The 27,526-nt window shown below is 40.7% G+C and overlaps 1 protein-coding gene across 4 annotated transcripts in view; it reads left to right on the forward strand.

Annotated features, from left to right (window-relative positions):
• LOC105992693 (chromosome unknown open reading frame, human C10orf11) overlaps positions 1-27,526 on the forward strand; it is a 1,076,746-nt gene that overhangs the window by 610,124 nt on the left and 439,096 nt on the right. For all 4 annotated transcript variants that reach the window (XM_013025704.1, XM_013025699.1, XM_013025702.1 and 1 more), the window contains 2 exons: positions 11,968-12,094; positions 23,744-23,883. In XM_013025704.1, the coding sequence (XP_012881158.1) occupies positions 11,968-12,094; positions 23,744-23,883 (267 nt within the window). The remainder of the gene's footprint in view (positions 1-11,967; positions 12,095-23,743; positions 23,884-27,526) is intronic.

Below are 27,526 nucleotides of genomic sequence, written 5' to 3' on the forward strand. Positions count from 1 at the left end.
GAGAAAAATCCTTCCTGCTAAAGAATGCTCAGTAAATGTTCACAGAAGGAAGAATAAATAGACCAATGAACGAGTCATTCTGTGGTGATGAGGGAAACTTCCTATTTAGCTGGATGAATCTCAGTATCTCAAATGTCTTTGCTCAATGCTGGGCACATTTAGGCATTTTAATAACTTCTAGATGTAATGAACAAAATGGAATGGAAAAACAACAACAGTGGTTAATGTCTCCTTTGTATTCATGTAATTCTCAGATTTTCTGGTCTCTCAAAATTTGTCTACTTCCATCTTCCCTTTGTAAGAATTAATTTTAGTAAAGCCAGTCCAATTAAAGCTGCCTCTGTCCAGAGCATCTCAAGGTCTATTCATTATGACTTCCTATCTTGGCAGGTAATCCGAATGGAGGCAGCTTGGCCATTATGCACATATGAAACCCATCACTTCTCGACCAATGGTCAATTCATCAAACATTTATCTTTTGACCTCTGAGTAGTGTGTCACTTTGCCTGTCATTTCCTAGTTGGTGTTGCTATGAAAGATGAAGAAAAGCAGGAGGTGGTGGTTTTTATTTTCTCCTAATTCCCTAACGCTGGTACTCTACCACTTAAGCCACAGCTTCACTGCTAGTGTTTGGGTAGTTAATTGGGCGCAAGAATCTCACAGACTTTCCTGGCTAGACTGGCTTTGAACTGTGATGCTTAGATCTTAGTCTCCTGAGTAAGTAGGATTACAGGCATGAACCACCAGTGCCAGCTCCCTGGGTCTTTTTAAAATAATAATTAGGTGACATACTTGGAGCTTGACATACACCCTGCCCCCTCTGACCCCTGAACCTTTTTGTTTTGAGTTTTCTTTCCTACAACTCACCTTGAAGCATAGGAAGTTAGAGATGGAAGCAACTTCCACTTTTCAGAAGAGCAAAATGAGTCTGAGGAGCAAGGCTTTGTTGGAAGCACTGAAGCAAGCTGATGGCCAAGGCCATGAGAGCCAGATTCTGAATGGATCTTCAGGCCAAGGTACTCCTGGGCTGTCCTCTCCCCAGGCTGTCAAAAGATTCTTCAAAATATATTAATTCTTTTAGAGATTAATTACTTGTTTTTCTGAGGTAACTGATTCCTTCCATTGAAAAGAAAATATCTCCATTTATCAAAGCGGTCTTTCTGCTAACCATCCTCATGTTGGTGTCGATTATTTTCACATTGCATAGCTCCTATGATCCTTACACCAATATCTGCAAAGTATACAAGCCCAAGACTTTCCTGCTGCTGCTGTGGTAGATTAAAAATTACATTTTGCAAGTGTTATTTTTCAATGTCTTATATAACATCAGACTCTAGAATGGATCCTATACCCTCTGATTTACTGGTCTTCCTTTGTGTGTTTACTTACTACATTTGTTTGGCTCTGCTGAGTTGACAAAATAATCTGTACCAGAACCACATGTTCCTCTGAAAAGGCCATATTCCACTGCCACAGCAGCCATCAGATAACCTGGTTTAGCCTTAGGGAAAACTCCTCCTTGTCACACTGCCTGCCTGACACTATTTGGCTTCTTTGTCCCCAGTATTGTTAGATGTTCTTAGGGATGGGATTGTGCTGGTATAGAAAATTGGAAGCAAATTTCACCAGGTTGTTCTTTGGGAGCTTTTTCAATGTATAGAGCTAGAACTTCTTTGGAAGAAAGAAAATGACTCTGGTTCAAGTGCTCCTTTTGGAAGCACAATATCTCTTGAACCTTCTTCCTTGTGGGAGATATAAAGCTATCTTGTAGTCTGGAATTAAAAAAAAACATGTTTTCACCTCTTTCAGTTGACTGAGACCTCACAGAATCAGAAGTTGGCGCATGTTTCTCGCTGGTTTTCCTGGCCTGATTCCATTCTAGGGGGGCTCTGCCCATAGGGAGGTGGTCTTTGGACAAGTGTTTGATTAGGGCCCCTCTGGGATCTTAGGGCCTTGAGGCCCAGCCATGTAAATGTCTCCTTTTCTGGTTGGCTTGCAATGAGTAGACATCATCTGTTGAATTAAAAATTCCCTTTCTGGATGGTGGTGAAAAGCTTGTGTGGAAGAGACACTGTTATCTTTCAAGCAAATAGTTCCTGAGGTTGAAGAGCAGTGTTCTTGGCCCAACATATGTTTGTCCAATGGTCATGGGAGCCTCCCCCACCAGGCGCTGCCTTCCGCCCCATGGCGACATGCACACATACCGCGGCTGCGGCACACCGTGTCCGCTGCTTCACATCTCCCAGGCAAAGAAAACCTCCATTTATACGACCTACCACACAAACTCACTCTTCGGACTCTTAAAAACAAACAAGATCCTGAGACCACAGGCTTCATGTGTGCAAGTGTGGTTTTGTAAAATCTCAAGCCGTGAATCAAAATAATTTCAGATACATAGTCAAAGCCTGGGCCCAAAATCTACTGTCACTGGGGTAGTGGAAAGGTTGGGAAGGCTCCCTGAGATTTAGGAGGACAGCACAGATGGGAAGAAGAATGAGGATAAGACATATGGGGACTTACTCATCTAGGGGAAGTGCCTGATTCCTCATTTCTGTCCTAAGTACTGACTTGCTAGAGTTGCTTCAGGATGAATGGAGCAAGGTGGGCCAGAGAAAGTGATTACTACATCCTTGGTATCCTGCCTCTCAACTCCAGAGCCCATCTTGTTTGAATTGTTTAACAATCTGCTATTCTGTAACAATTCTCCTTATTTCCAGGCTCCTGGCTTTACTCTCCTCTTTAAAAATCTTATTTCTTCAAAATGCTTAAAAAGGGATACAGGTTGACCCATTGTAACAATGAGATGTTCAAGACACTATGTTGAAACTTTGGAGGGGTGGGAGGAGCAGTTGTAGAAGTGTGAGGGAAGGGATGGTAGGGGGAAACAAAAGAGGAGGCAACAATGCTCCATAGGAAATGTACTCATTACCTTGCTTATGTAACTGTAACCCCTCTGTACAGAATTTTTGCAATAAAAAGTGTACAAAAATAAAAACATCTTATTTCTAACTCCTGTATTATCTAATCTTGGTCTGTGCTTACTACTTAAGAGCAGAGAAGCATAACTGTAATTATTTTGTAGCTTCAGAGACTAGCAAAGTTCTAGGCAAAGAGGTGACACTCAAGACATTTTGGTAAATGAACGAATGAACTATAGAGATACCTCTATACCAAGGGACCCCTAACTGGTGAAATTTCAACCTAGCTCAGTTTACAATACACACTTCGCCTCATGGAGAGCCACAGGATTGTATGAAAACTGATTCTTCTGGGAGTTGTTCTAGGAAGATCAGGAAGAACAGACCCTGCTTTCACTGTATTTGATGTTGGTATAATTTGATAATATAATTTGATGTTGGTATAATTTGGTAATATAACTTGATGTTGGTATAATTTGTGGAGGGGAAGGGCAAAAACAAATCGTTTAACTAGGGATACAGGTGGACCCATTGCAACAGTGAGATGTACAAGTCGTCATTATGTTGAAAAACGAACTTCACAACTTTGGCATGGGGGGATCAGGTGGGGGGAGGTGAGAGGAGTATGGGAAGGGAGGGGAAGGGGAAACAAAGAGGAGGCAACAATGCTTGATAAGAAATGTACTCATTATCTTGCCCATGTAATTGTAACCCCTCTGTATGGTATTCTCACAATAAAAATAAAATAAAATAAAATAGCAAGAGAAGTTGAAAACCACCTAAATTTATCCTGGTAACTGAGGACATATAATGAATTATTGGATTCTAATCCAATATTGAAACTGGATTAAAAACATAAATCCAAATGTTAGGTTTATATTGGAATATAGATTCTATGTTTGGACAAAGGTTGTGGCAATGGTGAATTTTCATTTTTGAAGCACAACTAGAAAATATTTTGTGGTACTTGAGGATAGTTGAAGGACAACTCCACTGTACATGTAAAGGTTCTAGGTGTGTCTTAGTGACTACAGATGGTTTCAGATAAGCTATTTTCCTTCTCTCGCTGTTACTTAGCCATATTCTGTGAAGTTAGGAACAATGGACTATCCTAAATTTTCTCTAGGAATTAATGTCTGTGAGCCTCTAGGAAGAACATGGCAGGTTCAGTTTGGTGCTATTGGAGCTGTGGATCTAATAGAGTTTACAGGTTGTATAAGCCTAGTGTTGTTGAATTGTGCTTTATTATGAAGACATCTCATTGCCAGAGAAATGTGAAAGAGGCTCTGCTCAGTCCTATGTGGAAGATAAGAATTAGGTAAAAGAGTTTAGTATTGATAGCATTGCTAGAACTCTGCTACTCAGCATCTACCAAGCTCACTCATCCCACCTCTTGGGCAGGATGGAGGTAACTCTAAAACTCATAAACTGTGGTTGTAGATAAAGAAGCTCCAGTCACAGAGCCACAGTATGTAGATAACTGAAGTTGCCTAATCTTGTCTATAGAGAAATTCTCTCCAAACATATTCCAGGATGGCATTCAACCAAATATGTTTGGTGACTTGCATAACAGTTTAGACCTTTGGTGGACAGTTCCTCTATTTCTACAGGGTCAAGACATTTCCTGCACATATACCTAATTTTCTCCTCTTTGCTTTTGATTCTGTCTTCTGGAAGTGCATGAGCATACTACTCTGACACAATGAAGTGTTCTCTGCTGCCAAGTAGTCATTCTTTCACACACTGCCTACTGGTTGTTCTCTGTGGGTGGGTGGTGTCTCTGAATGCTGATGGCCCTTTGGAATTTGGCACTTAGAATTGAAACAGAGCTCCAGGAAGAGTTACTTGGGGGCCAGTAAAGGAAGAGAATGGATTAGGATCAGATTAGCATTTATGGTGGCCCTACCCTGGCCTTTCATACTTCACCCTCTTCACACACACACACTGTTCCTTAAGCTTTTTCTATTTCATGCATGGAGATTTGTCTTGTTTTATTTGAAAGTACTATTTGAGTATTCCTAGTATTTGTTCCTAGTAGAAAATTTAACGAGGGAAAACTGCAAAAAGATACCCAGGAGTGTATGATGTGTATCTGGAAGATATAAACACAAATATAGAAGTGTGGCGATACATACATATATGTATATGCATATACATATATGCATTTGTGCTGGTATGTATATGGAATTGTCTTAAAGTCACCATGTATAAGATTGCTTATTAGTAGCATTTTATAAAGTAGAAAAAAGCAACAAAGACTACTTTAATGACTCTTAACTACCAACATGGAAGAAAATGCCCAGGGAAACATGGTACAAATGAAAATTTGTGTGAAGAATGGAGAGGAGCATTTGGATAACTTTTAATTTCCACGCATGAGATACTGGTGTGTGTGTGTGTGTATGTGTGTGTGTGTGTGTGTGTGTGTGTGTATAACATAATGTACTATGATTTAATTTTAGGTACTTAAATATATAGCATGAAATTCTACTGGCTCATTAGATATCTGTCTGCAGTATTTTTAATTACTGAATAGTGTTTCATTACACAGATATGCTGGGCTTATTTACTCATTTTGCTGTACTGTTGAGCCTTTAGGCTTGTTTACAATGTTATAATAAATAATGCCAAACATAGCAGTGTATGCCTGTAATTTCAACACTTAGAAGGCAGAGGCAAGAGGATTGCAAGTTTAAGCCCAGCCTGAGCTACATAATGAGACCCTGTCTGAAAATACTAATAATTCTCTAGTGAACCTACTTGTACCTCTCTCTCTCTCTCTCTCTCTCTCTCTCACACACACACACACACACACACACACATTTTTTTTCTTTTGTGCTGGTATTTGGGCTTGAACACAGGGTCTGGGTTCTGTCTTTTGACTTTTTCACCCAAGGTTAGCACTCTAACCTTTGTTACAATGCCACTTCTTACAGTTTTTTGGTGATTAATTGAAGATATGAGTGTCATGGGCCTAGGCTGGTTTTAAACTGAGATTCTCAGGTCTCAGTTTCCTAAGTAGCTAGTGTTTGTGGGTATGAGCCACAGCCACTTGGCTTCTTACATGTATTTTTAATCATTTCTGAATATATTATTAGAACTAGATTTATAGGTAAAACATGATTTTTAAGGCTTTTAATATAAATTGCCACCTATAAAGATTATAATAATTTTACTCTTTTGTATTTCATTAATCTATTATCTTAAACTTATGACAAAACCATATTCAAATTTAAGCACAAATATTTTACTTTAAATATCATATAAAGAGTCTTTTTAAAATTTTTTATTGTGAAAATACTGTACAGAGGGGTTACAATTACATGGGCAAGATAATGAGTACATTTCTTATCGAGCATTGTAGCCTTCTCCTTTGTTTCCCCTTCCCATCCCATTTTTCCCCTCTCCCCCACCCAACCCTCCTCCCCCCTCCTACCAAAGTTGTAAAGTTCGTTTTCTACATAACGACTTGTATGTCTCATTGTTGCAATGGGTCCACCTGTATCCCTATTTAAACGATTTGTTTTTCCCCTTCCCCTCCACAAATTATAAAAACATCAAATACAGTAAAAGCAGGGGTTATACCATGGGGGAAGGACATACAAAGAAGGAATACCTCTTGAGGCTTAATGAACAGAGTATTTAAAAATGTTTGTGGGCCAGGTGCTGGTGGCTCAGGCCTGTAATTCTAGCAACTCAGGAGGCTGATATCTGAAGATTATGGTTCAAAGCCAGCCTGGGCAGGAAAGTCCATGAGACTCTTATCTCCAATAAACCACTCAGAAAACCAGAAGTGGCTCTGTGGCTCAAGTGGCAGAGCACTAGCCTTGAGCTGAAGAGCTGAGGGACAGCGCCCAGGCCAAGAGTTCAAACCCTACAACCAACCTTTCCCCCCCCCAAAAAAAATGTTTGTGGTGTCACTAGGCCATTTCCTAAGACATGAGCAGTTCTGTTGCAACTCTTTGATCTTTCTTCATTCCATATTGGCTAGTTTTTCTGTGTCTGTCTTGTCCTTGTGACTTTGGGTGTGGCCACTGTGGGAAGTTAATTCTCAGTTTTCTTTCTAGGACCTGCTATATGTCAGGCATTGGAGTAGGGTAGAGATAAAACAGGAACCCATTTTTATTTTTGCTCTCGGATGTTGAAACTATTTATCTCTGGAATGACCCATTAGAACAGACATTGGCCAATGAAAATCTCCAGGGGCCTTAAGATATGGTTGGTGGGCACTGACTGCTCAGTTTCTGGATTATGAAGGGTTGGGGGGATTCCAAGTAGTGGCAAAATATGAGGGAAACTACTTTCAAAGGTACAGTTACTTTTCAGCTGCTAAGGAAGTATTTAAAGACTGTATTCTCTGTCCTAGAATACAGGGACAGTCTCTGACTCTTACTCTTCCTGATCTCAGACATATACCTCAAGATAAAGATAAGGAAGCACCTGGCTTCTGAAAGCAGAGACCAGGGACTGCCATCCTGGTCACTGGCCGGCACCCTGCCCTTGGGATTTGCTTTCTGTTAGTCTAATAGCTCTTGGCTGAGTGGGGCTCGGTTGGTGAGAAGGCACAGAGCCATCCATGCATCAGACAACTTTCCAGGTATGTAGCGGTCACATTGTGACCCCCTTTTGTTGGGATCTGAGCAGACTGTCATGTAGAGGGACAATGGCCAGCCCTTGTAAGCCAGGAGGACTGGCCATTGTGGAAGATGTCAGATCTTAGCTGCCAAACTCAGTTTCAGCCCTGTACCAAGTACAAAGACTGTGGCCTCTGTCTCTTCCATTCTCATTTAACATGGTTGTGGATATGTAGATGGATATTGATACATTGAGGAAATAGCTGGAGATCTCACTGAGAATCTTGTTTCCTTGCTTGGTTTGAGAAGAACAGACTTGAGGTTTGGTCCTAGCCTTGAGGCCAAATATGGTTCCAAAGAGAGTAAGATGCTGCACTCAGGGTCTGTGGTGGGCTGGCTGTTCCTGCCACTTGCTCCTCGTCCCATACCAAGCACAGGTGTTACTGCTGGTATCAGTTGTCAGCTGAGAGAAGCAAGTTCTATACTTGACAGAGCTTGTGTGCCACGGGCTTCTGAAAAATCACCCATGGTGATTTTTATGGCACAGCTCTGGCTGGTTGTATGTTGACTCCCAGTCAGGGAGGGGTTCCACAAACCAGAAGCCCCTCTAACACCCTTCCAGACTGGTCTAGTCTTTCTCCTTCTCCATTCTCATTAGTGGCCCATTCTCATTGTGGGAAAGAATGAAGGAGTCTGAGTTTGTATCCACACAGGGACTAAACGTAAGGAGCTCAGAGCGCCCTCTTTGGGGCCCCCTGCTCTGCCTCCTGCCCTGCCCCCTGCTCTGCCCCTCCCTGAGGATTCCTAGAGCTGCCTTCTCCCGAGCAGGGCAGTCACCCCCCTCTTTAGTAGCTGCTGTTTTCATAAGCTAATGAGGGCAGAGTGTAAGCCACAGGCGATGATGCTGGGGTATTAACTGTGACAGGAATCTTGATCATAATTATCTTAACGAGGATAGGGTTAATTACAGTGGAAACTTAAAAGTTATCTCCGTTTGAATCCACTGGAGCTGAATGCATTGTGATGTTTTGTCATTTTGATGTGACTTTGGAAAAGGCACTAGGACTCTCTTGCTGCTGCAGCTCCTGTGAGAGCTCAGGCTGAGCCAGCAATCCAGGTGACTGAGGGGGTAGCTGTGGGGTAGGATCATGGCAGCTCTTTTGCCAGTAGATGGGGGGCAGGCAGCCAGGTAGGAGTTCTGGAGGAGCTGATGAGATTCCCGGAAGAAACCACCTGCCACCAAACAGCCCTCGCCTCGTCTCTATCTCCCTGCCTGTTCTTGGTGGTTCTTTACCAGACTGGGAGGTACTATCTCCGGCTGGCTTTGCCCAGAAGTGGGTAAAACTTTGCCAGCCACGTCTAGCACCCTGGCCCATGCCTCAGACATCAGTCACCACCAGGGAAGCGGATGAAGAGCTTTGGAATGATTGTCACTACCTCCATCAGTTCATTTATTTTGAGGTACATTTGTTCAACCTACACATGATTATAGTAGGTTAGAAACTACAGTTCCCTTGTCATCACCTCTAAGGTTACTACCGCTGTCCCATTAAGCAGTGTAGACTTGTGTGCATCTTTAAAACCCTTTCCATTTTATTTTTTCCCTGGTCGTTTTATTTCACAGTGCAGATCTATTTGCACTATCTATGTGTTATAGAGGGGTATGAACTCAAAGATTGTTCCAAGTAATTTTGCTTTCATGCTCCTTTCTTGGAGAACAACCACTACAATAATCACTAGGAAGAAAATTAAAAGTGAAAAATAAAGCCGTCTTCCAAGTGTATATTTATTAACCTCCACATGCCAGCCAAGTCCCACAAATCCTTCCCTGTAGCCTCACAGCACTCCGCTCTCTGTCTCTCATCCTCAGACCCGCAGCTCTGAACAAAGCTGATTAAATGACCAAAATGTTCAGCACACCGATAACATCAAAATAGGGATTTATTAGTCAACAGCCCCCAAGTAACATGGCTCTTTCTTTACTGAGAAGCTAATGACATAATGTGAGAAAGAAAAAACAATCTCTGAAGGAGGATTTGAAAGGAGCTCTCCTGGAGGCTTCACTCTGCAAGGGAGCTCTGCCCCGAGCTTGCACACTGAGGGAGAGGACAAATATGCTGGCAGGCCGGGGGAGGAGGGGGAAGAGGGGGGAGAGTGACCTCTTTTGCAGCTTTGTCCCTCACCATGCTGTGTCATTCGTGTCATTTTGTTTTCTGCCTTCCCCCAAAGCATATTGGATGAAGCTTTCTTCTTCTGCATGCCAGTTGCCAGCCATTTGCTGATTCTCATGATAAAAGTATAATATTTGCATAACATAACTCGGGAACAATGTGTATGTGGATGCTGTCTTTGACCAGAGTCCAGCTGAGATTTGTACACAAAGAACTTATTAGCCACCCATAAAGCTGTCAGGCAGGAGGCAGCCCCCTTTCTCTCCTCTGGTGGTGAAGAGCCTGGTCCTGAGCATCACTCATTGACAGTCCTTCCCAATTCAGAAAGGGTCTTTATAAGACCTAGCATATCTCAGTGGGTTTGTTCATCTGCCCACCCTGTTTTTCCAACACATGTCCAAAGTCAGAGCCTATAGGGTAGAGGGTGATCAATGAATGAAAAAAGAAATGGAGTAACAAGGGAAGGAGAGAAGGAATATTTACAACTTAGTCTTCGTCTCCATTTCTATAAGATCCTGTAAACTAGCAGGAACACAGGCAAAAAGTTCAGGTTAGCTGACAGTGAGCCTGAATTCACACTGAATGGAATTAATGGAATTTTATTTTGCTGTCTCAAAACCAGTAGGAAGATGAGGAAGGCTGAGTAGGAAATAAAATAGCATGGCCTGCAACCCAAAGTATGTGCAGTACTTTCCTTTCAGCTTGGGCCCGACAGTGCTTGGCCATTGCTGCTGAGGCAAGGTGCTCTGGGTAGTAGAGCCATAGTGGGACCACTTTGAGATCTGACAGGGAGGAAGCAGGAGGATCTGTGGGTCCAGTGGAATCTCAGGTTTAATTTCTTACACTGCAGCTTACACATGGTAAGTATGGACTCCCTATTCCAGAGGCCTCTTAGTAGAGTCCCACCAAGGAGCTCTGGGTGTTAAAGTTCACGTACCCCATCGTGCATACATTGCATATGCAAGCTCAGAGAACTGCAATGTAGAGGCTAGTCCTGCACGAATAAATAACCCTGATGACATCTTCCTGATTCGTCACATTTTATGGAATAGGCAGGGAACCCATGCTAGTTCTCCCTCTGGTAGATGTCATAGCTCAGCTGTCAGCCTGTGCAAGCTCAGCATATCTCCTGGGTCCAGCAGGTGAGTGAGCGGGAGAGCATGTGTTTGCAAAAGCCTCTGGATCTGCCACTTGCCTTAATTAATGTCTCTGCCTGTGCTCAGGCGATCACTTGTACACAACTGCCCAGCATCGCCTCTCTCCCCAACACTCACAAAGAGCTCATCCCATAAAGAGTTAACTTCCAGTTAAGTGTGTAAACAAGGCCATTTTCCCTCCTTTCTGATAGAGTATTTGTTCCCCCTGCACTGGATGCTTAATCTTCTTAGTTGCCTCCCCTACCCCCCCCCACTGTCTCCACGTCTACACTTTGTACTAGACTCTATAGTTTGTTTTAAAAAATAAAGTGAGAAATCCACTTGCATACATTAAAATAGGAACTTCAGGCCAGGAGCTTTGAAATAGACAGTTTCCCCGATCATTCTTCTTTCCTTCAAACAAAACAAAAACAAATAAAAAGAAAGAATGAAAAGGGGGAAAAGCCCTCTTGGGCTGGAGTGATGTAATTCTGCAGATGTCTTGCTTGTTGGGCAGTCAACAGGGACACTGGATAGAAGCAAAGAGTGATTAGAAAAGAAAAAAAGGCAGGGAGGGGCTGGAGAGGGTAACAATAAGGGGTGGGGGGGCATCCAAAGATGTGAAAAGAGAGAAAAGAAACCTTCCTTGCCATTTCCCCTACGACTGCACGGAAAAGAACCGCTAAGAAATGATACTTGAAGTTATATTTATTATTGTAAGAGGGGTATGATATTTCTAGGCAGGAATGATGGATGACAACTTAAATTTGTGTCCAGGGAATGAAGGTGAACTGTGACAGAGTTATTTATCTTGGGAATGGAGGTTAGGGTCAGCCCAGGCTGGGTGCCTGAAGGCACAAGACATTGACAAATTTATCCTGCAGGCCGTATCTGAAGCCCTTTGTTTTGGATCCTGGCTACTTACTAAGTGACCCTCATCCTTCATGTTGGCAATGCGTGAAGGATGCAGGGAGTGCCAGCGGCCCCTTCTCCCCACCGCCCCCACCCCTGGCTCCCACTACTAATTCTTGTCATTCACTTTGCTGACAGGCACCAAGCCCAAACTATTCCCAGTCCTGAAAGGGAAGGTTAAAATATTTATTTCGGCTCATAATAGCCTCTCTGATTTAGTGCAGGATCATTTTTCCTCTTGCCTTTGTCATTGCAGGTCACTGGAAGGACTGAGCGCATTCAGGAGCTTGGAGGAGCTCATCTTGGACAACAATCTGCTGGGGGACGACCTTGTGTTGCCAGGGTTACCCCAGCTGCACACCTTAACCCTCAACAAGAACCAAATATCCTTTTCTCTGCCCGCTGTGCCTGTTCTCCCCCTTCCTGCCTGGCCCCCTACTTCCCGTCCAGACTTAGTTGTCCCCTCTTGCCCCCCCTTCCATTCCCGCCCCACACAAATACCTGCAAAATGTCAAATGAGTTTTATGTGTCAGCTAAATTAAAGTATGTGAAATACAGTCCATGGGCAGACAAAGCGTTCTGTCTTCTGGCACTCAGGACACTTCAGAGTAATTTATTATAGGTCATTCATAAATGAAATGCACCATTATATCTTCCTGTTGCTCCATTTTAGTGTAGAGATCTAAGTTATGGCTGCGAAGAAATCTTTTTAATAGATAAAAATAGAGAAAGAAAATAATGTCACTGCCGTGGAGGAGGCAAAGCCGCTTCTGTTTGCTTGGGCTTGTGTGGGAGGGCGGCCTCTGGTGGGAAATAGGAGGTAATGCCGCTAAGCAAACTTTGGCCTCCTCTGGAAGTTTTTGGAAGGTGCTGGAAGGTGCTGTTGCAGGCTGAGGGACGATCTGGAGAGGGTGAGGAGGGAGGAAAGAACTGAGACGGAAAGACGCATTTGAATACCAGACCTGGCTCTGTCTTCCTGTGACTACCATCTTGGGCTGTGATGAGAGGCATAGAAAAACATTGTAGGGTGTGGCTTCCCCTAAGAAGGTGAGCACCTAATCCAGATGGAGTTGGGGTTCAGGAAATGAACTGCTTTGGAATTCTCCTTTGTTGGGAGTCTGGATTACCATACACTAAAATGCCCGCCCTGGGAAGCAAGGAGTTCTCTATGTCTTAAACATAGATAAAATTGCCTGGCACAGAGGACCCATTCCATAAATAATCAAGAATGAAGAAATTAATCATTATTAGTAGCATTTCATGATTAAAATATTCATAGGCCCTAGGTAATTCTTAGGGTACTTTATAGCAATTTTTATTCTTACTAAGCCCTGTGAGAAGGGTGTCATTTTAAAAAATTTATCTAGATGCTGAAAGAGGTGAGGCATAGGCCTCCCCGGGTCAGACAGCTGCCCAGATGCTAGGCCTCAGTTTCAATCCCAGCTGTGGTTGTATCCAAAGTTCAGACTGGAAGTCTGATTGTTTTATTGATGGAACATTTGAGACCTAGAGTAGTTAAATCACTTGTTCACATTGACACAATAAGTTAGAAAAGGGACCAGAATATTTCCTTTTGGTTGTAAAATATAAGCAGACATACACATTAAGTTTAGCATATTTGCATATGTCAGCATTTGGTTTTTTTTTTTCCAGAAGCAGTTATTAGCCACTGTTTATAGTTCAATCCGTAAGCTAGTATTTTCTTTATTCTGTGAAATACTGTCTAGGTCAGCACTTGCTTCATGACAGAATACCACTGTCTGGGTAACAACAAAGGTTTCTTTGGAATTGGAGAAGCTAGGGATATGGAAACAGGAGGCCAGTGTGGATTCTTGATGATGACTTGTGTTGAATCCTTACATGGTGGAGAGTGGAAGTGAACATGAGGAGGCCAGTTTTCTCCTGTCTCTATATAATTGCAGGGATCCCATCATATGGGCTTTACGTTTATGATCTAATAACTTCCCCAATGATTAGGGTTTCAACATGTGAATTTGGGGTACATACAAGTATTCAGACCTTAACAGATTTGCTCCTGGTGGCTATTATTAATGGATACTTTCACAGAAATATAAGTAGAAGACATGTAAGTAAATACATAGTCTGTGTTAATGAAATTTTAGTGGCTTTTCCTCTTCTGTCCTTTGGTCAACCAGCTATCCTAGTTATTTGAAAACTTATTGTAGCTAATGAGTTTTGTGGTTTTGTTGGCTGTCTTTAGTGATTAATTTGACAATATTCTTAATCAAAGATAGGATGGTTATTAAAGTAGAATTTAGGTAATATAGTTTTCCCTTGAGCCCTAGTGCTCATGACTTGTATCACTTGTCACTGTAGTTATTAGAATCTATAAACTTGAGTTCATGAGTCAGCTTAGTCAGATTTAGCTGTATGGGCATGGACAAGTCATTTTCTGAGACCCTCTGTTCCTCACCTGTAAAGAAATAAGTTGGACTGGATGACGGTTTCATTTTTAAGGTTGCCAATAGCAAACGAGTTCATGAGTCAGCTTAGTCAGATTTGGCTGTATGGCCATGGACAAGTCATTTTCTGAGACCCTCTGTTCCTCACCCGTAAAGAAATAAGTTGGGCTGGATGATGGTTTCATTTTTAAGGTTGGTGATAGCAGACTTTAATGGGTTTCTTGGCTCCAAAAGCTGAGGATTATATTTGTCCTTGGTTGAGTCCTTTTGCTACTCTGTGCCTCGAACTTCCTGGAGCTTCAGTGGTAATATTGTGAAAGTAATAAGAATAGCCTGGGAAGGGCAGAAGCTGAAGGCACCATGTAGCTGTAAACCTGACTTATTATAACGCTGTCTAGAGCCAAGGGTGCAATGTGGCTTCTTTCCTTTTTTCCTTCTCTTAATGGTAATAAAGATCAGCTTTCCCTTCCACTTCACTTAGAAGTCACAGACCGAAAGGTAGGTAAATTCATGCCATCCTAACACTCCTGATTCTACCTTTTCAACCCACACAATCTCCTGCCTATTATGAAAATGGTTCAGGCTCTCAAACAATTGGTAGCTTCCACATTGCTGTTGCTCCCCGTGAAATGCCTTAGACACAGGCTCTATCAGTTAATTTTTGCCACACAATAATCTGTCTTGGAATTTAGTGGCTTAAAACAACAAATATTTTATGTGTTTACAATTCTATGGCTCAGTTCATTGTCTGGGGCTAGTTGGATGGTTTTTTTGCTAGTCTTACTTTAGGTCACTCATACATCTAGCTAGAGCTGGATGGTCTGAGATGGTTTTGCTCTTATGTCCAGAGGTTGATGCTGGTTATTGGTTGGATTACAGGTCTCTAGAATGCTTTATAAACCACATCACATGAACATGGTATTCTAGGAGCTCAATCACCCATGTACAAGTACGTTGTAAGTCCTACTTGTATTGTGAAAGCAAGCCAAATGTAGAATAAACATGGGAGGGGAACCACACACATTGTGGATATAAAGAACAAGAGCTCATTCCTTTAGCACTGTCTATACAGATCTTAGCATCCTTTCTTCTGAAAATTTGACTTCATTTTTGTGATGAAAGGAGCTCTAGAATCAACTCATTATTGGCCTCTTAAAAAGTATTAGTTCTTTTTGGGGCTGGGAAGTTGGCTCAGTGGTAGAGCACTTGCCTTGCATGCATGAGGCCCTGGGTTTGATTCCTCAGCACCACATAAGCAAAAAGAAAAAATCCAGAAGTGGCACTGTGGCTCAAGTGGTAGAGCGCTAGCCTTGAGCTGAAGAGCTGAGGGACAACGCCCAGGCCCAGAGTTCAGGCCCCACGACCAGACCCCAAAAAAATAAAAAATTAAAAAAAGTATTAGTTCTTTCTTGTAAATAAGATCTTTGAACACGTTGGGAATCTTATCCAAAATTGGTTTTTTTTTTTTTTTTTTTGCCAGTCTTGGGGCCTGAACTCTGGGCCTGAGCGCTGTCCCTTAGCTCTTCAGCTCAAGGCTAGTGCTCTACCAATTGAGCCACAGTGCCGGCTTTTTTCCTGCTTATGTGGTGCTGAGGAATCGAAGCCAGGACCTCATGCCTGTGAGGCAAGCACTCTACAACTGAGCCACCTTCCCAGCCCTGGGATTTTTAAAAATCAAATTCTTGTGTGTGTGTGTGTGTGTGTGTGTGTGTGTGTGTGTGTGTGTGTGTGTGTGTATGTTTCCTTTCTGGTTTTATGGTTTGAACTCAGAGCCTGAGCACTATCCCTTTTTTTCTTTTGCTCAAGGCTAGTGCTCTTCCACTTAAGCCACAACACCACTTCCAGCTTTTTCTGAATAGTTTAATAGAATTAAGAGTCTGACAGACTTTCCTGCTCAGGCTGGCCTCAAATTGTTATCCTCAGATCTCAGCCCCCTGAGTAGTTAGGATTACAGGTGTGAGCCACTGGTTTCTGGCTTTGTTTAATGTTTTAAGTTTGGCATCTGTAGAAGAGATGACATTTATCCTATCTGATATATCTCCTGTGTAAACCTAGATTAATTTTTGAACTTTTTAAAAATAAATTTAATAATTTTTAATGAACTTAATAAATCAAATAATTATTTTTAATAAATATATTTTTAAATTTTATTAAACATTTTTCATTCTTAAATATAATTTTGTTATTATTAAGTTGTTGTACAGAGAGGTTAGCATTCTGTAAATCAGGTACCCTGAGTGTAATTCTTTTTGCACAATTAGTTTTATTTATAATTAAATGTCTATAATAATGCTATATCTTAATAGACTTTTACAACTTGGATGATTAATTTTTTTACCCTTTAGAAAGAGGAAATTCCACATAGTGCTTAAGAAAATAGGATGTAAGGCAAGACTTTGAGTCTACCATGTCTACCATGAGTAAGTTATTAGGAATCTGTATGTCTTGGTTTCATGGAAAAAATGGGGACAGTAGGAGTACCTGACTCATAGGTTGTTGTGAAGGATGTGTTAAGTTTCTCACCAATATCAAGTTACAGTAACATGGTAAGTGCCACGTAGGGATTAGCGTATTTTTATTACTGCTATCCTAGAGAATTAGGTGACTCTACCTGATCTAAGACCACACAGCCAGGGCCATAGTTCCTCAACTTCTTTATTTTTGGCAGTTTAATATTGCCTTCGAATCATTGTAAAGATTGGGCACCACTGTTGAATACCTTTCATTCTTATGGAACACCTAGAAGACTATGCTCTTAGAAGTCATATAGATTGCCAATGGTGCAGTTCCATCAGAACCCAAGGACGTTCATTTTTAGCCCTAGAGTCTGAAACTCAAAGGAGAGGCAAATGACCATATAAGAAGTTTGATGTGGAAGCTGTTTATGCCATGACCAAGTCCTGCTCCCAGCTGGGACCCCAGGGAGTCTGCTCATGAGATCCTGAGTCCAGTTTTAGGAGGATCAAGCAAATTGCTTGTCAGTTCTCTATCTAGCCATTGCCTTCATTCACACCTATATAACTTCTGCTTCATTTCCCATCTCAGTCCTGCTCCCCCTTTGTTCCCCCTTGTATTCACTTCTCATCTTTGATGTCCTACCCTGTAATACATGGAAGCCTGGCTGCCCACCATCACCTCCTCATCTCTTGATTTTTAACGGTTACTCTTTGACCTTTGGTTCATCTGGATTGACTTGGTAGTCAGTAGTGATAAACTTGAACCTGCTGGCCCATGTTCTCATTCACTGTCCCCAATCACAAGCGTGCACACACAATCCATGACTCTCCTGACAGGGGAGGTAAGATCTTTGGTGATAGTCTCAGCCATGTCATGTCTGAATACTCAATCACAAGTAAGGCATCAATTGTAAATTCTGGGAAAACGTAGATATGTTACCTGTGCAAAAATGTAGATATGTCACCTTTGACACTTTGCCAACTTCCTTCTTTGGTATAACCTGGCTTTATTTGGAATCATAGTTTTTAATGTAATCCTGTTTGCTTCAGCACATGTAATAGGAAGTGAGTCTGAATTGTGGTGTCAGTGAAAAGAAATGGTAGTGTTACATGTTACACAGCTAGGCTAAGGCAAGACCACTTTAGTGACTGAGTGGATCTCTGTTCCAACAGAAATTTACTGTTATCTTGTAGAAATCTCTGAACACTGTAAAGGAACCTAGTTTCTTTATAAAATGGGTAATATAATACATCCTGCAGAGTATTATTGAGAGATTCCAACGGAAGTATTTTTGTTAGCACTAAAAGACTTTATAACTTCCTGACACACTTTACTAAAATTTCTTAGTACACCCAGGTAAACTCTTGGTGCTTTTAAAAAATAAGCCTAACTGGAAAACTCAGCCATCTGAGGTGAGAAGACAGCTGGATAACAACATCACATATGATTTCCATCCAAAAACATGTATAGCTTTTCATTTTTCAGCATTTAATTCACTCCATTGGGTTAGGCAATTTAGTTACTTTCCTTCTAGAAATGAAATTTCTTTAGAACCTAGATTGGACTTTTAAACTCTGACATTACTTGCTTGTGACTATTTACCCAAGTATTCCTAATTGTTGTTTGGATGTGATAATATTTCTGATGTATACAAGACTCAAATGTGATAATGTTATGAGATCGTATTAAATATACATTCAAGAAGCTAAACTTATGATTATCTCTGGTTAGCCATGCCTGCATCATCTGTGCTGAAGAAAACTTCCCTCTGATTTAAAGCTGAGCCCAGAGAAGTTAGACATACCATTGTCACCTGAGAAACTAACTGCTTCAAAACTTTGCACCTGGACATGTACGCAGACAGGCTCACTTCTTCCTTTCTGCTCCAAACTTAGGAACAAGATGTTGCTTTGATCTTAGACTCTCACAGAAATTCTCCCTTGGCAAGCTCAGCCTTGACAGCTGGGCTTCGTGATGGCAACTTTCTGTAGACAACACTGAGAAAAAAAATCTAAACGCCAAGTCCTCCAGAGAAGACTTGATGAGGGAAGCCAGGTGTGTGCTGAGAATCCAGCTGGAGGTAGTTGAAACTATGCCAGGTAACTTCCAATTTTTCATAAAGAAAGAAAAGACACCCATAGGAACATCCCTGAGTCTTTCTCTACTACCATGGTCTTGGTTAGCCAGAGATACCAAGTTTCCTCCACTAATTGCTTCTGCTTAATTTTCCATGCAGCCTGACAAAAAGGAATGTGGCAAGTTCTGTCTCAGCCCGAAATCAGGCAAGACAGGACTGCATTGCCCTTATTGACCCAGGAGACTGAGAAGCCAATTAGAACTCCTTCTAATTCATACTCCAGTGGTGGTCAATGCAGGGCTGGTCAAGAGCATACAAGGAGAAGGCACTGGGTGCTTCCTATCTAGTTTGGATTTGGGGGGGGGAATGAATTAGCTCATTCTGACATCATTTTGGATGATTGTTAAAAAGCACAAAACATTGGAATGTCAAAATATCTTAAATAAGTTGGACTCCTAGAAATCATTGGAGTTCTTTTCATGAGTAGCTGAAGATTTCCAGAGCCTGCAAACCCCTTTGCTCAAGAAATGCCTATCAGGAAGGGCATTTAGAGGATATATGACCTTCTTTTCCAAGGCTGATTCACTTTTCTGGATCTTAGAGACAGAATGATGACTGTTAATGAGGTGTGAAAGGAATGTTACTTTGAATAAAAACATATAAAGGGAAATTGTTTATAAATTTGAATTGATAAGTACCTCAAATATTAAAATTCCTAGAATAGACACAGTTCTTTTATACTACATGGACTTGTATCAGGACTTTTTCCCTACTTTTTTTTCTCTTTGCAAGTTCTCTTAGTGTCAGTATGATGAAATTCTGTGATGTTTACTGTAGAGAGAATAATCCTCGTTATTTCCTAATCAGTCTTTAGATTGATTGAAATTTTATTTTGAAATTTTGATATTTTATTTTTGGTGGCTTAGCAATGTTTCCTTCTGTTTCCTCACAGCTGTGCTTTGGATAAGTGTCCCACAGAGGTGCCTGTGTTAAGGGCATGGAGGAGATAGGAGGTGTGCAGGTCTCTGGGACTGTGCCTCTGAAGGAGTTTATTGGATCGTGATCTTTCCTTTTTCTCTCTCTCTTTGCTTCCTGGTCTGTTGGGTGAGATCTTGATTGTATTATGTACTGTCCATCATTGCCAGATGGTATGCTCCACCTACTTGAGACTGAAAACAGTGGTTCAGTCCAGTCTGGATGGGAATTTCCAGAGCTGTGAGCCAAAATATGCCTTTCTTCTAAGTTAATTGTCTCAGTATTTCATTTTAATGATAGAAATCCAACTTACACAAACACCTATTATTGGGAACTTCACCAAAAATATATTATTGGTAAAACTTATAGGATTGATTAGATTTTGGAGAAACTCTTACTTTTTTTTTCCCACATATGAACTATAGAAGATTTCAGAACATTTCCAAGTTAGGGGGTGGGTATGTATATTTAATTTAAATGTTCTTTGAGTTAGAGTTCATTAATCATATATCATCAGTTTTATGTTGGTCCCCGAGAGTTAAGATTAGCTTTGTTGGTGGTGGGATTATAACAATAGTAACAATGACTGCAAGTCACACTAATATATCTCACTGAATCACAAATGTTACATATATATATGTTCATCTTAGCCAGATCACTAGGATTCCTGAAGCCATTCCCCTTGTCATTCAGCTCAAGGAGGGAAATGTAGAAAGACAATGATCTTGATCAGTGAGAGTTTAAATAATTTATGTTTGTACATTTTATAAAAATACGTAATCATGTGACTGAGAAGGGCCTTTCCCAAGGCTCTAAAAGGGCTCTGTACAAGCAAGGAATCCCTTGCATATATACCTTGTTAGCTCTATGAAAGAAATCTACATATAAATATGTACTTAGATTAAAGTACTCCTACATCCCCAGATGGTGGGCATGCTAAGCTTCCCTTACTAATTTCTTTCAAATTCAGTTACTCGTTTCCTCAGTTTGCAAATCTTGCCTATTTTAACTATGCTTCCACATAGTTCCCTCTTGGTATAGGAGATGAAACAGACCCAAGTTTGAAGGAATTTGCCTGAAGCAGCAAATAGGTTTGGATTCAAGTTTTCCCATCCATAATAGAGAAGCCTTCCTCTTCATCACTGAGGTCTCCTTTTTACATGAATAGTTCTGAATTTGTGTGTCAGCATTATTTTGATAACCAGATATCTCGTAGTCCCACCAAGGAAACACTGTTCTGACAGGGGTGAATGATTATCTTGTCTAGCTGCCCTCTTGGAATGAGGATTTGGATTTGAGTTTTTGTGACCAGTCTTAGTGTTTCCCAGAGCATCTCACAGGTCTCTTGTGTGGGGAACGAGTTGGACCAAACTCTGAAGTAGAGAGTGCTAGAACTGAGACTGGTCCAGGTTCAAGCACAGGGTATTACTACATCTGGATGGCCCTGTTGAACACTGCTGAATCCCAAGTACTGGATGGAGATATAAAGAATTTTGAGGAAGGCATGCCAAAGCATATGCCCAGGAGTACCCTTGCCTAGATATAAATAAGAAAGATGTGGATCGCAGGTGGCAGAGCTCTTACTTTTCCTTTGTCCTTCACTTCTTTACATACAGGCAACAAAGCATACAAACATAGAATCTGTTGGAAAAGTTACATTTTCCCTGAAATTGCTCACTGTCATTTACTTGTATTTAGATATTGATAATTTTTTTGGGGGGGTCCGGTTGTGGGGCCTGAACCCTGGGCCTGGGCGCTGTCCCTCAGCTCTTCAGCTCAAGGCTAGCACTCTACCACTTGAGCCACAGCGCCACTTCCGGCTTTTTTCTTTTTGCTTATGTGGTGCTGAGGAATCGAACCCAGGGCCTCAGGCATGCAAGGCAAGCGCTCTACCACTGAGCCATCTTCCCAGCCCTATGGTGATTTTTTTATACAGAGTATGATGGTTGAACTTTAGTTTAAAAAGCTTTTGTTATGTTTTGTCTTCATCATGTTTTGATTCCTGGTTGTCTGTCCCCTGTCCTTCCAACCTTACTTTCCTGGTTGGATCTCTGGTAACTCTTTTTCTATTAACGCCTGTTGTCATCACACTATGTGTGATCCTCTCCAAATACTATTTGTGAAAGAGTCAAAGGATGAAAATCATCCACTTTGTTTGTCTTTGTTTAGGATATGGGCTAGATATTGGGAAACTGAAGTCAGCAGTGAATGACCACGTACACACTGCTCTTCTGCTTATCTTTTTCCTGTTGTGTGTACTCACTGTCTCCCCTTTGCCCCCACCCATGGTATAGCATTTGTTCCTGTATGAGATGGTTCAGAGCATCTTGTTTGAAAAATGCTTGATGAACTTAGCTTGGAAAAGATCCAAGGAAGGCATGTGAGCTTCAGATATTTGAAGGGCTCATCATATGAAAGAGAAGAATGCTTTTTATTCTTCTATAAAACCAAGTAATGAAATTGGGTTCACAGATAGAAGTTACAGGAAGATTCAGTCTATGATGATGATCAGAAATGGAATGTGCCACCTTGTAGTGGTCCATTGGCAGATAGTTTAGGGAGTGTATGCAGAGTTCATTCTTCTGGGCCTTGCTGAAAACAAGCATAAGGAAATATGGGTAATATTCCAATGTTAGGTAATATCCTGACAGGTGAGATAGCCTTTTTCTTTGACTTTACCTTCTTCTAGGTCCACATGACCCTCACACCCAGAAACTGGACTCTGAATCTCTGATCCCTGTATATGGCATCTCCCTGTGTATATAACCCCTTTCTATTGCCTGGCAAGGACCTCATTCTGCCTGCTGGCTTGACCAACTCCTCTTTGTCGACTCTGAAAATCATGGCCTTCACACGTGGCCTGTCTAATCATCATAGCTTTGCTAAGGGCTTTGCTAATGCAGATTAAGTCAGTGGTTGAAGTGGGTTAGTCCTTTCCCCATTACCTGTGATTCCACAAATCCATGACTTTTCATATTTAGCTGGGGGATCTGTGTTTGCCCTGATTTGTCAGTGGATTCCATTGGTGGATAATCTCATCATGGTGTACCTCCTCTGTGCTTTCTCTTCAGTTTTCTCCTTCACAGAATATTAGATCATAGCAGACTGGGACAGTTCATTTTGATCTGCTTAATAAGTTTGATTAACAAAATCTAACCTAATTTTTGTTGTCTTTATCTGTTAGCTTTGTTCTCATTTTCTTCCAAACTAGTGCTTTTTTGCTACCTAAGAGGTAGCTGAGCAATGCTTATATCCTCCATACAGCCCCCTTTGTTAAAATGCCAAATTCCTTCTACTCCAAGGCAAAAGAGAATATATTTGAAAAAAATCTACTTTTTATTGCTAGAAAGTAAGCTCCATGCATTTATATGTTGTGAAGTATTTTACTGAGTAGAATCTGTCCTTTACCATTAAATTTTTAAATGTAAATGAAAGAAAAGTCTGGTAAGACAAGGGGGTCCATTGTCCCGCAATGATCTAGACTTTGCCTTACTGGTCTAGGGGGAAGTTGGAGTGTATTTTCAACAGTGGAGGTGAAAAATTAGCAATGTCCTATGCCCACAGCTAAATGGACTTGAGTCTTTACGCAGTCATCATGTAGGAGCAAGAACAGCCTGTCTTATTAGCTGCTGTGGTGATGTTATGGTCTGGATAAGAAATGCTCTTCCCCCTTCAAAAAAAGGCTCATTACTGAGGGTGCGGTTGCCAGCTGGTGGCATCATCTGGGAAGTTCTGAAAACTTTGAGATGGAGTCTAGCATGAGAAAGTAGGTCATTGGAGGCACATCTTTGGGGGTGCAACTTTTCCCCAGCTTATCACCCGAACACTTCTCCCTGCCTTTTAGTAGCTGGATGCCTCCATCACACCTTCCTGAAAACATGATGTTCTATCTCTCTCCAGCTCTGAATCAGTGGGCCCAAGAACTATGGACTGAAATCTCTGAAACTGAATCACAATAAGTCTTGCAGCCTGTTAAGTGGTTCTGTTGCCTATTTTGACACAGCAAGCAAAAACTAACAGCAGCTGTGTCTATCACTTAAGGCCTTAGGTCCTTACTAAACCTTTTGTCTTCTTGGATTATGACCCTTAACCTTTGTCACATTACTGATTTGGAGTGTCTGCTTGATCACCTGGCAAAAGTAACACCATCTCTGGAGTACCTCAGTCTGCTGGGCAATGTGGCGTGTCCTAATGAGCTAGTCAGCTTGGAAAAGGATGAGGAAGATTACAAGAGATACAGGTGAGTGTCCATGTGATGGAAGAAATGAATAATGGTATCTCTGGAGGATGATGTGATACTGAGGGACGCAGAATCGAATGATAAATATTAGTGGACTTCACATGATGTCAGCACTCCGACCTTTGGAAAACACATAGCTATTGTCTCCCTTTGTTGAGTCACAGAAACAAGGCCGATGAAAAGCTGTTGAGTGGTCTATGTCAGAGGTTTACAAACTCTTTCTTTTCAAATAATAAGTAGGTTTTTTTTTAAAACCAGTTCTATGAAGTCTGTCATAACTATTTAATCCTGGTGTTCTGGAACATATGTAGCCTAAATAATTTGTAAACAAATGGACTTGGCTCTGTTAAAATAAAACTTCATTTATAAAACAGACAAGATTTGACCCCTGTTATAGTTTGCTGACCTTTAGTTTGTATTGTATTCTGCACTATACCTCAGACTCACCTTTTAGAGACAGACCTCTTCCCACCAAAGTTTAGGGAAATCACATACACTCCCAAGAGGAAGGCCCACATGCCTGTACTTCTTTGCCTTAAATCCATTAGCCATGTGCTTTGATGGCTCCAGGTACAAATTCAGTTTTTTTCTCTTCTACATCTAAATCATTTTACCTCTCTTGATTTTACCTGATGCACAAAATTCATTTTGGTTTCCTTCTTCATTTTGAATTCCACACACCCCCATTCTTGGTTCTTGTTGTATAAATGTTTTAATGATCTTTGCATGTATGTAGCTTTTCTCTGTGTCACAGTATTAACACCCTATCCATGTTAATGTGGAAAAGAGGAAAGAAGAAAGGGAATAATAGATAGGGTTTCAGGGACATAAATTTGAAAGTGTGAGGGAAGACCAACAGTTTCAGAGGAACTTGTTCTTTGAGGATTCATTGAATATACTGTGGTGACCAATGAAAGAATATAGTTGGAGCAATCACTTTATATAAGAGGAAAACCATAATAACTACTGAAGGTTATTTTGAATTTTAAAATGTATACACACATTAATAAAGCTACAAGAATTCAGTTATAGTTCTATTTGAATTGTATACCCTACTTCCTTTTCTGGATTTCTTCGTTAATTTTCAGGGGTCTTAGATTATCCCAAATCAACTTAGAATAAATTATAATCTTACTTTAAATAAGTGTTAAGTATTTCCCCATCATGAGAGCTTTCATTTGGGATGTGAGGCAGCAGTAGGTTTAAATGTGAGTTATATTTGGGAAAATGTAGTTCATATCCAGCAAGTCGATACTTTCACATTTCTAAGTCCTCACTTTAAGTTGTTTAATCACTTAGAATATAATTTGTTTCTGGAACACTATTCAGCTCAGGCATTTAAAAGCTTGATTGTTTTAAAATTGCAATGATTGGTATTGATTGTGCATATTAATGGTTTCACTGTTACATTTCCAGGCATGCTTATATTGTACTTGGATTATGTCCACTCTCACAACTACCCTCTCTTGCTTTCCCATTTCTGTCATCTCCCTTACTCCTTCACCCTTCAGTAGTTTCTCTACTTTAAAAAATTTTATTTTCCACATATGAGAGAAAACATGTCTTTCCTGTAGCAAGCTTATTTTACTTAACATGTCTTAAATCCCATTCATTTTATTGCATAATATCATTCTGTTCTTTATGGCTGCATATTACTTCATTGTGTATACATACCACATTTTCCTTATGCATTCATATGTTGATAAACACCTAAGCTGATTCAATAGCTTGGCAACTGTAGCACTTTACTTTAAATATATCTTGAGACATTACAAAAGTACAACAAAGTTTTCCCATTAAACATATTTTTAAGGAATTCTCATTTGTTTTCTGAATTTCTTTAATTCATAAAAATGACTTAATAATAGTATATGTGCATAACATGTGTATATGTATTCTATGTTCACAAATGCTTTCGTTCACATCCATTCATTTATTCGTGTATTCATGTATTCACTGTATTATATGTGTCTACTACTGTTGGCAAGTTTTGTTATTTTATTTTTCTAAAATGAGAGATAGTAGAAAGAAAGTTTCCATTTTTGTCCTGTTGTGTTTGGCCCCCAAAGAGAGGGCTTATAAGATTGCAAGTGAAAAAGGAAAGTTAATAACACTTCACTTGTTATTGTAAATGGTCACATTGGTTAAAAATTTTAAGATTCATGTTGTAAGGTAACAGATCTGATGTCAACTCAGTTTTGGCCAGGGAGCCTTTAAAATGGGAAGTGTGTTTCTATTAGTGATCCCCAATGACCTCTGAATCATCCAAGGCATCACAGTAGCAAACTTCAGATCATCTTTTGGAGATTCAGATGTTCAGATGGCTCTAGCATCCTCATCAACGGCGACTGGGCAGTGGCCATGTGCTCCCTGTTCTGTCTCAGCTTTTTGTGGATTCCATTGTAGAGGTTTCTCTCACTACTGTATACATACGTTTCAACATCTAGAGAATGGCTTCCAGTGAGTAACGACCAAGTCTACTTGTGACACGAAGCCTCAACAGTACCTAATTAGTGCTGGAGATGCAAACATCTCTCCATAATTTTTCTGGAGGTGGAGGTCTGGAATCACCTCTCCTTCTCAGAGCTGAGTACTTACAGGCAGATGCAGGGACCTTCGGGCTCCTCAGATGCCTGTTGACCATTTGGAACCTGTTTGAATGCTATTTGGATCCAACAAATGCAGTTCATATGCAACAGATGATTTTTTTTTCTCAGACTTAACCCAAATACTAATTCTTTAGGGGAGAGCTTGGTTCTCTAAGACTCATTTATCTCACGGCCTAACCTGGACATCCCTGGTCCTGCTCACCCCAGGTCTGTGTTTTGGGAAAGATAGGAGGAACAGACTGTTTTTAGAGTGCATCTAGCACCTAGCCAGGAGGGGATGAATTCTAGCACTTGTACATGGCCCAAACTATAACTAATCAGATTTACCTTGGAGAACCCATAAGTCATCCACAGAAAAGGCAAGATGCTTCTGCGCTGAGGGAAGTAGAGACTAAAAGCAGTGGAGGAAACATTAAATGTGTGCCACTCAGTTACACATTCACTGCATGCTGCATCTGATGGCACAATAGGATGGGAATGCGGGGGTTGATTCTCTAGCAGGTTTGCATTTTTTATTCCTTTATGCATTTCTTTCTATTTTTGATTGTTAGGTACTCACTCTTGTATTCAGAAGAGATAAATGTGTGCATGATACACGATGTAGTTCCAGTTTGTGGTCTATGAGTAGCTTTGCTTTGTTTATCCTGGAGTTTGTGCTTCATTTACCCCTGAGAAATTTTACAGTTTCACAATATGACTTTTGAAATCAGAGTTCTGGTGGCATTTCCATTTATACAAAGCCATGCAGCTGCTTTTTTGTTTTCTTTCAATAAAATATTTTTCTGGGTCCTTCACCCATAAAGCATGAGGTCTATCTACCTTCTTTCTAGCTGTTCCTGAAAGCCCCTCTATGTAAATTGATGTGACAATCCCACAAGAAAATTGTTTAAAGAATGAATGATATTTCTGTAGTTTACTGTTTTTCACTTTAAGTACATTTTCTGACAATATGTCTTATATTAATCATTTAAGCAATAGTAAGAGCTTTAAAGGAGTGTATTCAGCAGCAAGAATCCATGGTTCATTTAGTGCTG

This window comes from Dipodomys ordii, unplaced genomic scaffold, assembly GCF_000151885.1.
Source record: "Dipodomys ordii isolate 6190 unplaced genomic scaffold, Dord_2.0 Scaffold86, whole genome shotgun sequence".
Taxonomy (NCBI): domain Eukaryota; kingdom Metazoa; phylum Chordata; class Mammalia; order Rodentia; family Heteromyidae; genus Dipodomys; species Dipodomys ordii.